At 48.2% G+C, this 13046-nt stretch overlaps 1 protein-coding gene across 1 annotated transcript in view; it reads right to left on the bottom strand.

Moving 5' to 3' along the window:
• DHCR24 (24-dehydrocholesterol reductase) overlaps positions 1–13046 on the bottom strand; it is a 29096-nt gene that overhangs the window by 3080 nt on the left and 12970 nt on the right. The window contains exons 5-8 of the mRNA XM_081057995.1: positions 12318–12581; positions 7388–7531; positions 1294–1491; positions 740–918 (exon numbers count right to left, since the gene is read on the bottom strand). Of these exons, the coding sequence (XP_080914121.1) occupies positions 740–918; positions 1294–1491; positions 7388–7531; positions 12318–12581 (785 nt within the window). The remainder of the gene's footprint in view (positions 1–739; positions 919–1293; positions 1492–7387; positions 7532–12317; positions 12582–13046) is intronic.

Below are 13046 nucleotides of genomic sequence, written 5' to 3'. Positions count from 1 at the left end.
TTTCATTTTATAACTGATAGTTAATAAACTGCACATATTGAGTGTTCAACGTGTAAGTTTGACTGACATATCCAACCTAGAAACCATCACCTCCGGCCAGATAATGACCATAAGGACCCCCCACTGTCCTTAACCACCGTGTGATCAGCCTCCACCCTCCCAGGTGGACCTGCTGTCACCTGAGATTCTGGAATTTTATATACATGGAAACACCTTTCAGTCTTGCAGATCTCGGCTTCTTTCAATCAGCATAATTATTCTGAGATTTGTCCGTGTTATGTAGATCAGCAGTTGGCTCCAGGTCATTTTTTGAGTACCACTGTCCCAAGCCTCTGTGCGGCTTTCACAATCACAAATCCCTCCCGCCTTAGCTTTGTTCTTCACCTGGAGAGCCATCCCATGGTTCTCCATGGTTTCATTTGGAAACCATCCCACCGTCTGCCCTGGGGGGGAAGTGTGGGGCTATTCCTGGGTTCCCAGCTTGAGCAGCTGGGGGGATGCAGTTGGGCTGAGGGGAGGAGAGAGAAGCTGAGACAAGAGGCGCAGAAGCCCTGCAATCCCACCTCCTTACCTTTCCCAAGGTAATTCCCAAGGCAGAGGCCACCATAGTGACAGAGTCCCGAAGTGACCAGCTGGTCTGACTCTGGAGCTGGCCACCTTTGCCCTTCCCTGCACGCCCCTGAAGCCGTCCCCTGGGGCTGGTTGCCAGAGGGAACTCGCCACACTTGGGGCCACTCACCCATGCACACTTCGGACGAACTTCTCCAACTGCCTCATGCAGGACCTGGCTTCGAAGTGCTTTATGCGTGGCTCACCATAAGCTCCAATGTCCACGTAGAGCTCTGTCTCATCTCCCTTGGGGTGCACCAGGCCCGGCTGGCTGGGCAGGATGAATGGGCACAGCCAGATGGGGTAGACCTGGATAGACCAGAGAGCAGGGTATTGGTGCTTTTCTCTAACAGGTGACAGGCTGGCCCACCCCACACTATCCAAAAGGAGGCTAAAGGGAGGCTTTGCAGCACTCTCCAGGGGGCCCCTCCTCTGGCTGCTCACAGCTTCACCCCACCCCCAACTCCACCACACTACAGAGCACAATCTGAGCAGTTCACAGACGTGCTCATCACCAGGCCCTATGACTTCTCTCCTTTTGGGGCCATTGCTGAGCGGACCCATTTTGCAGTTGGGAAAACAGGCCCGTGGGGCAGGCATGCCCAAGATCAGTGATATGGTTTGGGGGAGAAGATCGTGGACTCCATGGGATGATTCTCAGCTCGCCTGGCCCACCCCACTCACGTGGATGTCATTGTGGAAGGTGTGCAGGGCCTGCACCATGCACTTCATGGGCACCAGCATATCCTGCACGACGTGGTGCTGCTCGTACAGCTTGCGTAGGGTCTCGCCCTGGGTCAGCTTCAGGAGGGAGATCTTGGGAGGCACCATCCAACCAAAGAGGTAGCGGAAGATGGGGTTGTTGCCGAAGGGGATGATATCCTGAGAGACAAAGGTTAGATAGAGAGAAGGAACCAATAAGGATTGAGCGGCCCCGTGTGCCAGCGGCCAGGTTCTTGTTCGGTGCTCGCCACGTATGACAGGGTCCACTCCTCCTATTTGGAGGGATGTGGTGGCACCCAGGATTTACCCAGTTGGACCTGGGTTTGATTCTCAACTCTGGCGTTTACGAGGTGTGATGACCTTGGGCTGATTATATAACCTCTCTGAGCTCAGTTTCTTTATCTGTAAAATGGGACTTATGAGAATAATGGCATACCAAATAGAAGGCACTCAGGCCAGTGCTTGGAGCAAAATAATAAGGTACCTATAACTGTTGTTCCAGTTGTTGAAGTCAGAGTGGCTGGCACAGAACAGGCAACCACAAATGTCTGAGAAACAAATGCTGTTGAATGAGAAGAGGGCTACTCAGAAAGCTTAAGTAATTTTCCTAAGGTCATACATCCAGGGACAGCTCTCCCTGAGGTGGGCAAAGTCTGCCTCAGGTTCAAGAGTGAGCCCACTGGTTTACAGTATCTCCTGAGAGGCTCTCTCTGACCCCCTGACTGCCCTTTAAAATGTTACTGCTCTCCATCCTTCCACGCACAAAAGCAAACTGTTGCTCACCTTTCAAGGCGAAGCTTGATGGCTTCCTCCAACCCTACGCAGAACTAGTCACTTCCTCTTCTTGTTCTCGTGGCCCTCACAATGCCACCTCACCTGCCTACTCCAACTCGGTCTCCCTGGAAACCCTCCCAAGTAGAGACTCTTCTTCCTCATCCATTTCTCAAATCACCACGAGGGAGGAGCCGCTGTACTCAGCACTGCCACTTTCCAAAAACACCCTCTGCTCCCCTCCCAGCTCCTCTACAGCTCCCCACAGCTGGCAATCCTGCCCACGCCCCATCACACTGTGGAGTGGCCCCCTTGCTCAATCAGACTGAGGTGTGGCCCGCCTGCTCAATCTTCCTCCCTCCTCCAAGTCTGCTGTCTTCCTGAGGGTCACCAGTGTCCACCGATGCCCCATTCTCAGTTCCCGGGCCCTTGATGCCAAGGACATTCCTTCATTCATTAGACAATTAATTACGAGGTGCCCATGAAGTCAGGTACCCGATTCTGTGCTGGGCCCTGGGAATACCAAGATACCTGAGACATGGTCTCTGTCCTCAGGTGTGGAAGAGAAAGGCCACAGGACTACAGCATGGGAGAAGCTGGGACAAAGAGATGCAGAGGCAGCTCATATGGTCCACATCAGACCATGGACCAGGGGCGGCTCCCAAAGCAGCCACCATGCTAAGCTTTGGGGCTGAGTGACTCTCCCCCTCCACTCCCGTGGAATCACCTCTCTGATCACCAGCCCACGCCCATGAGGGACGGACCTCTCTGCTCTCTTCTGTTAGATACTGGCACCTACCATGTTTTCCGGAAAATAAGACCTAGCCGGATCATCAGCTCTAATGCATCTTTTGGAGCAAAGATGAATATAAGACCTGGTCTTACTTTATTATAAGACCGGATCTTATATAATATAATAAGACCGGGTCTTATATTCATTTTTGCTCCAAAAGATGCATTAGAGCTGATGGCCCGGCTAGGTCTTATTTTCAGGGAAACGCGGCAAATCAATGCCTGGTACACAACAGGAGTACAATACGTAGTGTGGCTTTTATTGTTTCCTTGGCTGTTTTTGGAAAAGCCACACATGCCCACAGCAGAAATCCCAACAGTCCAAAGGTTAAGCCTCCCTTCACGTCCCTGCCTCTTCTTTCCCCTCTCCAAAGGCAACCACTGTTAGGAATTGTGTACCTTCCAGAGACATTTGATGCGAACGAGCATATGGGCTTTCCGGAAACCACTCACAAAACAGTGCACCCGACAGCCTCCTGTGTATTAGCACTCAGAGAGCTGCTGCGTTCTTGGTCGTGGGTGCCTAACAGTGTCCTGCAGGGACCCACAAACTATGGCTCCTGGGACAAATCTGGCCTACCTTCTGGTTTTGTAAATAAAGTTTTATTGGAAAACATCCATGCCCGTTCACTTACATACCGTCTATGGCTGTTTTCCGGCTATAAGGGCAGAGCTGCTCCTAGAGAGAACTCACGGTTCACAAAGCTTTAAACGACTACCTGGCTCTTTACGGGGAATGTTTGCTGACCTCTGCTCTACTGTATAAATGTAGCCTAATTTATTTAATCAGTTCTGTACTGACGAGCATTTTTATTATTTCCCGACTACCCCAATGAGTGTCCTTTGTGCATGTAGCTTTGCCCATTTACACGTACGTTTATCTGTAAGATAAATTCCTAGAAGTGGAAATTCTGGTTCAGACAGTGTGTGAAATTTTAATGGATACTATTTTAAGAGCTTGTACCACTTTATACTCTCCCAAACAATGTAGGAGATCTCCGTTTCCCCACACCCCGGCCAGCACGGCGAGTTATCAAACTTTTGCATCTCTGTCATTCTGATAGGTGGAAAATGAGTCTCCTGCAGTTCTGTTTTGCCTGTCTTTAATTCTGAGGGAGACTGCATCACCTTTCTTATATTTAAAAGCCATTCACATTTTTTCCCCTAAAATTGTCCATTGTTAGACAAAAGTTACCAGCTGGAACCACTCCTTTTCCAAAGTCTCAACCTCACAAAGTTCAAGTTTAAACAGTGTGCCCTGCCCTTCTCCTTTCTCGCCTCTGTCTACCCCGTATTCATCCTTCTGCTTTGGAGTGACCCCAAGTCCTGTGTCCCTGGCTTCACTCCTGGTCCGTCCCACGAGCATACTAAGGTCAGTTACTCCGGGGACCTTCATTGTAGCCTCTTCCCTCTTTGGCCCCCTGCTCTTCAGCTGCCCTTGGCCTGTATTGCATCCTGCCTGCTACTGGCCACCTCTGCTCTGCTGGGCTGCAGGGCCCCACTACAGGTCCAATGGGCCCAGCCTGAGCCAGGACCCCAAACTCTAGAAGCAGGCCCTGTGACAATGACATTCTAAGAAACATGAACAACCAACAACCTATCTACCCTTCCTGACATTACTTCCCTGTATTAGCCAACCACTTACACTGCTGGAAATGAGGACATTAAAGGGAAGGGAAAGGCAGGGCTGCTCAGTCCCTTTTCTTTTCTGTCCTTCCCTACTCACCAGGAGCCAAGATGGAGTGTTGGTAGAATGTGAATATTATCAAGGGAAATAAAAACAGTTGAGTTAATTTGGTACAGTGTTTCCACTGCTGCTTTAAAAATGAAATACGTATACTTGAAGAGTTAAATGCGCTTGTATTTAAAAGATGAACAGTAAAACTCACACTAATAACTTAAATTTTCTTTACGTAGAATAACATTAAATAGCAAATATTTATGATGAGAGAGAGACCACAGAAGAAAGAAAAAAATTTTGTAACTTAGTACACTGATGGCACTTTCCCCCTGCTTTTTGCACTGTATTGTGTAGCTAGTCCTGACCTAAATACCGCTGACTGACCGAGCTTGGTGAGTAAGGGATGGCCCAGGTCTGAGAGGAGTGAATGATTACCTAGAATGCTGTTGGTTATGTGTACACTGATATGTGCAACCCCACCTCTGCCTTGGAGCCCAGACTCAGAGACAGCTGCCCACTAGATGCCTGAAAGGCTTCACTCAGTGACATGGCCCAGACCAAACTTCCGGTGTCCCTTCCCAGACTTTTCCCCCACGTTGCCCATGGCGGTCAATGGCACCCCGTTGCTTGGGCCCCGAGCCTTGGAATCACACCCACAGCCAATCTGTCTGGAAGGTTGGTTGGTTCAACCTTCACAGTATCTCACAGATCTGCTATCACCCTAGATAACAGAAATCTTCTTTCTTCCACTCTTCCACTCCCATCTACTCTCCATTTAACTGTCAAAGTTATTCTTTTAAAACAAAAATCAGGTCATATCACGTTTCTGTGCAAAGCCCTCTGCCAATTTCCTATCATACTTAGAGGAAAATATAAAATTCTTCCTTGACCGACAAGGACCCATATGATCTAAGCTCTGGCTGCTGTGACCTCATTCCCCACCATGGTTCTAGCTCAGGGGACTTCTGGCTGTTTTTCAAAAACATGGAACCTGCTGTGACAACTGGAAACTATACGCAAAAGAATGGGGTTGGACCCCTACTTCATACCATACAAAAAACCCTTAAATCAACAACCTAAATATAAGAGCTAAAACCATAAAGCTCCTAGAAGAAAACAGGGATAAATCTTCATGACCTTGGATTTAGCAATGGATTCTTAGATATGACACTAAAACCACGAGTAACAAAAAACAGAAACACTGGACTTCACCAAAACTAAAATCTTTTGTGCATCAAAAGGTATTATCATGAAAGTGAAGACAACCTAGAGAATGGGACAAAAGTATTTGTAAGTCGTGTATCTGATAAGGGTCTAGTATTCAGAATATATAAACTCTTACAATTCAACAACAAAGGCAAACAGTTCAATTAAAAATGGGCAAAGGATCTGAATAGACACTTTTCCCAAAAATATGCAAATGGCCAACAAGCATGTAAAGATGCTCAACATCATTAGTCATTAGGAAAATGCAAATCAAAATCACAATGAGATGCTACTTCATTGGATGGATGGTTATAATCAAAACCCAGAAGATAACAAGTGTTGGTAAGAATGGAGAGACCCTGGAACACTGCCGTTAGGAGTGTGAAATGGCTCAGCCACTGTGGGAAAAAGGGTGGCAATTCCTCAATAAGTTAGACACGGAGTTACCATTTGACCCAGCAATTCCACTCATAGGCACATACCCCAAAGAATGGAAAACTAGTACTCAGACAAATACTTGTACATAAACGTTCATAGCAGCATTATTCACAATGCCATCGGTGGAAACAATCCAAATGTCCAACCACAGATAAGTGGATAAACAAAACGTGGTATTTCCAATGGAGTATTATTCAGTAATAAAAGGGAATGAGTACTGACATGCTACAATACGGATAAACCTTGAAAACATGCTTCGTGAAAGAAAGCCAGACACAAAAGGCTCTATATTTGATGATTCCATTTATATGAAATGTCTAAAATAGGTAAATCCATAGAGACAGAACAGACTGATGGTTGACAAAGGCTAGGGAAAGGGGGACTGGGGAGCGACTGCTTAACGGCTACAGGATTTCTTTTTGGGGTGATGACAATGTCTTAGAACCAGAGAGGGATGATGCTTGCACAATATTATGAATGTACCAAATGCCAATGAAGTTTGCACTTTAAAATGGCTAATTACATGTTGTATGATTTGACTTCAATCAAAAAAAAGAGAAAAAATCAACAACCCATGCAGCCCATGTGAGAACCTGTGCTCTGGTCCTTTCTTTGCCTAGAACAGTCTCCCCTGGAGTTGTGCATGGCTTGCCCATCCTGTGGTTCAGGTCCCTGCTCAGAAATCATCTCCTAAGAGGCCTTACCCTGATGTTTTTATTTAAAATGTCGCCGCTCCTCATCCCTCCACATACAACATCAAATTCTTGCTCATCTGTCAAGGCCAAGCTTGATGGTGACTTCCAACCCTAGGCAGGACTAAACTACCCACTTCCTCTTCCTGTTCTTGTGGCCCTTTACTGGGCTAGAGGCTGTCTGCTTGCTACGAGGCTACCGTTCCTCAAGGACGGAACAGGTCCGCGTTCCCCCAGTTACGTGGCCTAGCATCCCATTCTCAGCTGCTCGTTGAAAACCTGCTGCTTTAAGTGAAGATGGTGCAATCCCTCAGAAGGCAGTGACCGTGTTGCTTTGTAAGAGGGTGTCCAGTTCCCTAGGACAAAGCCACTCTTTTCCCCTAAGGGGAGAGAGTGTGGCCACAGTGTGAACCATCCTGGCTTCCTGCCCAGCCGACTGGAAGGAGCCAGGAGTACGGGGAAATCTGAGCCTCACCTGGAGCTCCCAGAAGATGCTGCGCGTGTGCCGGTGGTAGTAGTGTCTCAAGGGGATGTACTCCAGGCCGTCGCGGTTTGTCTTCAGGTAGTTCTCCACGTGCTTGAAGAACCACGGCTTGTAGTAATTGCCAATGCTATTCAGCTACAATGACAGAGAGCATTGTGTCAGCCCACAGACAAGCACCGAATGCCATCAGGGTGTAACAGTGATACCGGGCTTCTGTTCAGCACTCCTGGCCTTTTCAAAGCTCTTTCGTGTCTATTATCGCCTTTGAGACTCTTGAAAGCCTGGTGAGGTGAAGCACAGCGTGTGTTCTCTAGCAGAGAGAGCAGAAGCTCAAAGAGGTTAAGTGGTGTGCCCAAGGCCCAACAGCTAGTTCCTGACAGTCTAGAGGGCTGAGCGACCCCGACCTAGCGTGCTGTTCCTTCTCAGTGAGAAAATCAAAGTGCAAATGTTTACTGGTGTCTGCCACAACGCAGTGCAGGAGAATGCCTCCCTCCCTCCCTCCCATGAGGCTGGAGTTGGCACAGATGTGAAGCATGGGTCATCCCCTCCTCAGCAGGTCCCATGGTCGACAGCACTAATTAACCACAGCACTGTCCCTGCTGCTCTTGACTAAGTCCTACAAGCCCCTGGGTGCGATGCTTCCACGAGACAGCCACCATCAATGGAGGAAACTCAGAGTAAACCTACGTGCTTCCCTGGCACTGGGCCCTGCGGCCCTAGTGCCTAAACCTTGCATTTAGCTGGTGTCTTCTTCAGCCCTAAGTGGTTCCAAACTTCACCTGCTGTGTGTCCTGGGGAGACTTAGCTTCTCTGGGCCTCAATTTCCTCATCTGTGAGATGAATTCTGAACAGATGCTTTCAGAGAGAGGCAGAGTGGCAGCCCCAAAGGAGCACAGGCTCCAGGGTTGGGGGGCTGGGGCCCAACCCCGTCCCGGACATACATGAGCTGTGTGACATTGAGCAGGGCACTCTCAGCCTGTTTCTTCACATGTAAAATGGCAATAAAAATATATGCTTTTCAGGAGTTGTTTGATACCTATTAGAAATCACACACACACACACACACACACACACACACACACACACTGCAGATGCTCATGGCCCACATCAGACCAGCTTCTCTAGGGGGCAGGACAGACATCGAGCTTTATGGGGCAGGTGAAATCACACCCAGCTGGGCAGGCTCGGCAAAGGGTAGGAAGAAGTAGAGTGGAGACCACATAGGAGAGAAAGAATGCTATCAGGGGACCATGAGGGAGGAAAAGGCAGGAGCAGAGGCAAGAAGTGAGCCGGCTCTAGGGGAACTGGTGCAGGAAGAGCATCACAACGTGTGTTGAGCTCACGCTCCACAGCGATGCTGGCTCCTAACCATTTCGTTCTTTACCCTCTCCACAACCTTGCATAGCGGGGCTGTGCCTGTTTCATGGATGAGAACGAGAACCATCAAGGTGGAATAGATTGTCCGAGGCCACCAGGCTGGCATGAGGCAGGGCAAGGGTGCACCCCATGTTTCACAACAAGGCCAGGGTCATAGGGCAGAGCACCCTGAATGGTAGGCTACAGAATGTGGGCACTATCAAAACAAAACAAAACAAAACAAACAAAACAACAATCCTGTTGATTTTTTTCCGGATTCTAAAAGAAATGTATAATCTATGAAAACTTGAAACATTGCAAAAATATGTGACTTAGAGAGACACCTCTGTAGCCTCACCCTCACCCCCACAGCCTACTAAAACTGATGTGCATTCATTAGGTTTTATTTCCTGTGTACACACATGCAAACAGATTTACAAAAATGGGACCATCCCATGCATCCTCTTGGCCAATTTGCTTCCTCTATTTATAAGACACTAAGCTCACCCTGGTCGGGTTACTTAGCCTCTCTGAGCCTCCTTGTCTGTGCCGGCAAAATGGAAACATTACTACCCCCTGGAGTGGTTGGGAAGACTAAAAGATAAGGTAGAGAGGGCCATGCACTGGTGCCTGGCCACAGCGGGGTCACACTATTCACCCGCACTGGCCTTCCACCCCCGACGACATCCCCTCACCAACCTCCTCTACCCTGGAGCCAGCCAACCCTTTGAGTGGTTGCTTATCTGGGTGTCACCCTCTTGTGCAGGCCACTCTGCAGAGAGGAAACCAAGGGCCACGACGTGCCAGGAAACGGGGGACACAGAGCCTGTTTACACAAGACAGTTTCGGTGAGGACAGTGTGGGGGAGGGCGAAAGACACCGTGCACTGGCCTCTGCCTGCTAATGTAAAGGAGACCGAAACCCAACAGAAACACAGCAACCTGATCTAACCCCAGGTTGGGCCTGGCCACACACCTGGCAATGGCACCAGCTGCATAATGTAACTGAAACTTGCAGGTTCCTGGAGACAGACACTCTCGCTGCTCACTGACTTACCAGGAACCATTTGTGCCAGAGAAGCCCAGGATATGATCAAGAACCCAGACTGTCTACTTCTCCCAGGGCACACTGATGGGGTAGCCAGGCAGGCGTGTGAGTTCCAGTTCTAACCCTGGCACTTAGATAGGAAGCCACTTCCTACCTTGGGGCGTCCCCTATACAATGCGGGAGAGCTGCCCGCTCCTGGGGCCACCGTGAGCCTTCCATTGGACAGTACCTGGCACCCAAGGACAAATTCCTGAGCAGCCCGCTAAAGAGGAATATTTGAAAGAAATGCTCCTTAAACAAAATGTCTACATATCTAATGGCATCTACCATGCTTCTCCCCCAGCCCTGTTCCCACTGAGCATCAGGGTCTTGCTCACTGCGACACTTTGCAAAAGGCTATGGCCTGGGAGCCCAGCCTCTGCCACTGACACTAGACAAGCCTCTAGGTAAGGCCTCAGTCTTCTTGGGAAATCAGGGTCAAGGTGCTTAAACATTGAAAAAGCTGTAAAAACTCCTCTGCCTAACTGTAAGCTTAGGTGGCATATAATACATCAAACAGATGACAGAAGAGTGGTGGGGGAGGTGATTCCCCATGATCCCCTCCCTCAGCTTATCACTACTGGCAGCCTCTAAGCGAACACTTCAGAGAAGTTGGCAAACCTCTGGACTAGATGTCCTGGCCAGGTGACGAGGTGACACATGCTGATTGGGCTCAGCCTAGGCCCTGGGAGTGTTGGGGAACTTGGGCTCAGTGTCCGGACTTCCCACTCCTGTTCCAGATTTCCCACAAGAAAGGTGCCTGATCAATGTTTGTGGATGATGCTAAATTCTAGAAGCTGAAACGGAGGGGAAGAAATACTGAAGTAGGAGTCAGAGACCTAAATTTAAATCTACGCTGGGTTAGCTGTGTGTCCTCAGGGGAGAGTTTCTAGCTCCCTCTGGGCCCCGGTTTCTTATTTGGAGAGGGGATTGTCTCACATGATTTTTGAGTCCCTTCCAATTTTAAAATGTTTTAAGTACATAGGTATTGATTGATCAAGTGCCTGAAGGGTGCCTAACTTTTGATCTACTAATTCTACTTTAAGATATTATTTAAGTTACAGACAAAAGATGTTCCTTGCTACATTAATTAATGTAATAAAAAACTGGAAGCAACTTAAATTTGCAACTATGGGACAGTGGTTTAGTAAATAATAGGGCATTCACTCAATGCAAAGTTCTGTAGATGTTAAATATGATCATTTTGAAGGCAATGTAACTACATGAGGGAATGCTTAACACACTAGACCATAAAAAAAAACCCACAAATTTGAATAGATGATCACAGCTGAAAACAAATAAAAACTGCCTAAAGAGATGTTCAACCTCACAAGTGACCTGAGGACTGCAAAATAAAACAAGATACTATTTATAACCCTATCAGATTGGCAAAAATAGAAAGAGTGATACTCTCCAGTGTTGGCAAGAATGGACGAGAAAGGCATTCTTATACACCGCTGTTGGAAGTGGGCAGTACTTTTCTGGAGGGCCATTTTGTCGTAGCTATCAATTTAGCATGTTCAAACCCTGGGGTCAGAAATTCCACTTTTTAGACTCACTCTTACAGAAATGCTCGTACAAGAGGCAAAGGATAGATGTAAGAGAATTTTCATCGCAATCTTAATTGTAAGAGCAAACAAAACATGTTAAGTGATATAAATGCTCATCAGTAAGCAATGAGTTAGGTCAAATATTTACATGCATCAGTGGTATCCTATGGAATGAAATGAGAGCATGTATGTATGTACACACACACACACACACACACACACACACACACACACACACACGTCCTTGAAGAACACACACCAAACCAGTACAAGTGGTTGTGTGCCTGGGGGTAAAGAGACACACTTTAACTTTTTTTTTTATATATATTTTAACGTTACACTACTTTTGTAGTTTAAAAACTTAAAAAAAAAAAAATCTATGCACTGAAAAAGAAGAAACAAATATACCGAACACGTTGGCAATAGCTGGCTTTGGGTCATGTTTACAGGTAGAGTCTTTCCTTTTACTTGTTTACAAGTCTCTCATAACAAAAATCTAAAAAACTCTCATAAAAAAGCACTTAAAAATTACATAGTATAAGTTGAAGGAGTATCCATCTGGATTCCAAGGCGTCAAATCAATTACTCAGGTCTTGGCTTTGTCATCTTGTGGAAGTTTGTATGATCTCTTGGAGCCTTGGTTTCCTCATCTATAAAATGGGGTTGCTGTGAGGATTAAAGATTACATCCACCAAGAGACACACACATACCTGGTAGGAGGTGCGGGCAGAGGAAATGGAAGCTTTTGTCACTGCCAAGAAAGCTCTGAGTATAGATCCCGTTGCCTGAACCCCAGGTGAGCTGACCCAGGTTGCAGCCTCGACGAGGGTGGCTGCCAGGGTCAGGGTGGGGCAAAGGGCTCATTCCTAGCCCACCCAGGCCTTCCTCCTGCCAGGCTGTGGTCTGCAGCAGCTGACGCCCTGGCCTACCTTGCTGGGCTCCACTTCGTCCGTCATGACCCCTGTCATGATGACGGCCTCATCCAGGGAGTAGAGCAGCCCTTCCACAAAGTGGTTCTCCTGCCGCTGGGACTCAAGCTTGAACTTGTCGCAGATTGCCTCCAGGCCCCGCACGGGCTCAAACCGCAGCTTGACGAACTTCTTGGCAGGGATGATGCAGATCTCAGCTGCCACCAGGAAGCCCAAGGTCCCACAGGACCAGGGCACAGCGTAGAACAGGTCTGAGTTTTCCGACTGCAAGGCAGAGCCAACACTTCCTGAGAGCTTGAACCCGAGGCCCTGCATGGTGGCATGCAGTACCCAAGGGCACAAACCACCCGGGGCCTGGGCTCAATTCCTGTTCTGTCACCATCTCGCTGTGTAAACCCCACAAAGCACTTTCCAAACTGTGCTCTGGGCCTGTTTTCCCTCTGAACTTCAGCATGACAATGGACCTCACACTGCCTCGTCAGGGGTACTCATAGCGAGTGCCTCATCCCTCCTCCACAGAGGCACGACTCCTGGACCACAGGCTACCCAGGAAGAGGCCGTGACCAGCACTGCCCAAAGACCCAAAGTGGGGGACTAAGGGCCAGGAATCCCAGGCCAGGCTAAACAAAGAGCTGAACCCTTACTGAGGGTCAGGGTCACCACAGAACATTAAAAAGCCTCCCTTCTGGGCCATTACCCACATTTACAAAGCCTTTCCCAGTGGTTAGC

This window comes from Rhinolophus hipposideros, assembly GCF_964194185.1.
Source record: "Rhinolophus hipposideros genome assembly, chromosome: 8".
NCBI classification, from domain to species: domain Eukaryota; kingdom Metazoa; phylum Chordata; class Mammalia; order Chiroptera; family Rhinolophidae; genus Rhinolophus; species Rhinolophus hipposideros.
This window is presented reverse-complemented; position numbering and strand designations above follow the sequence as displayed.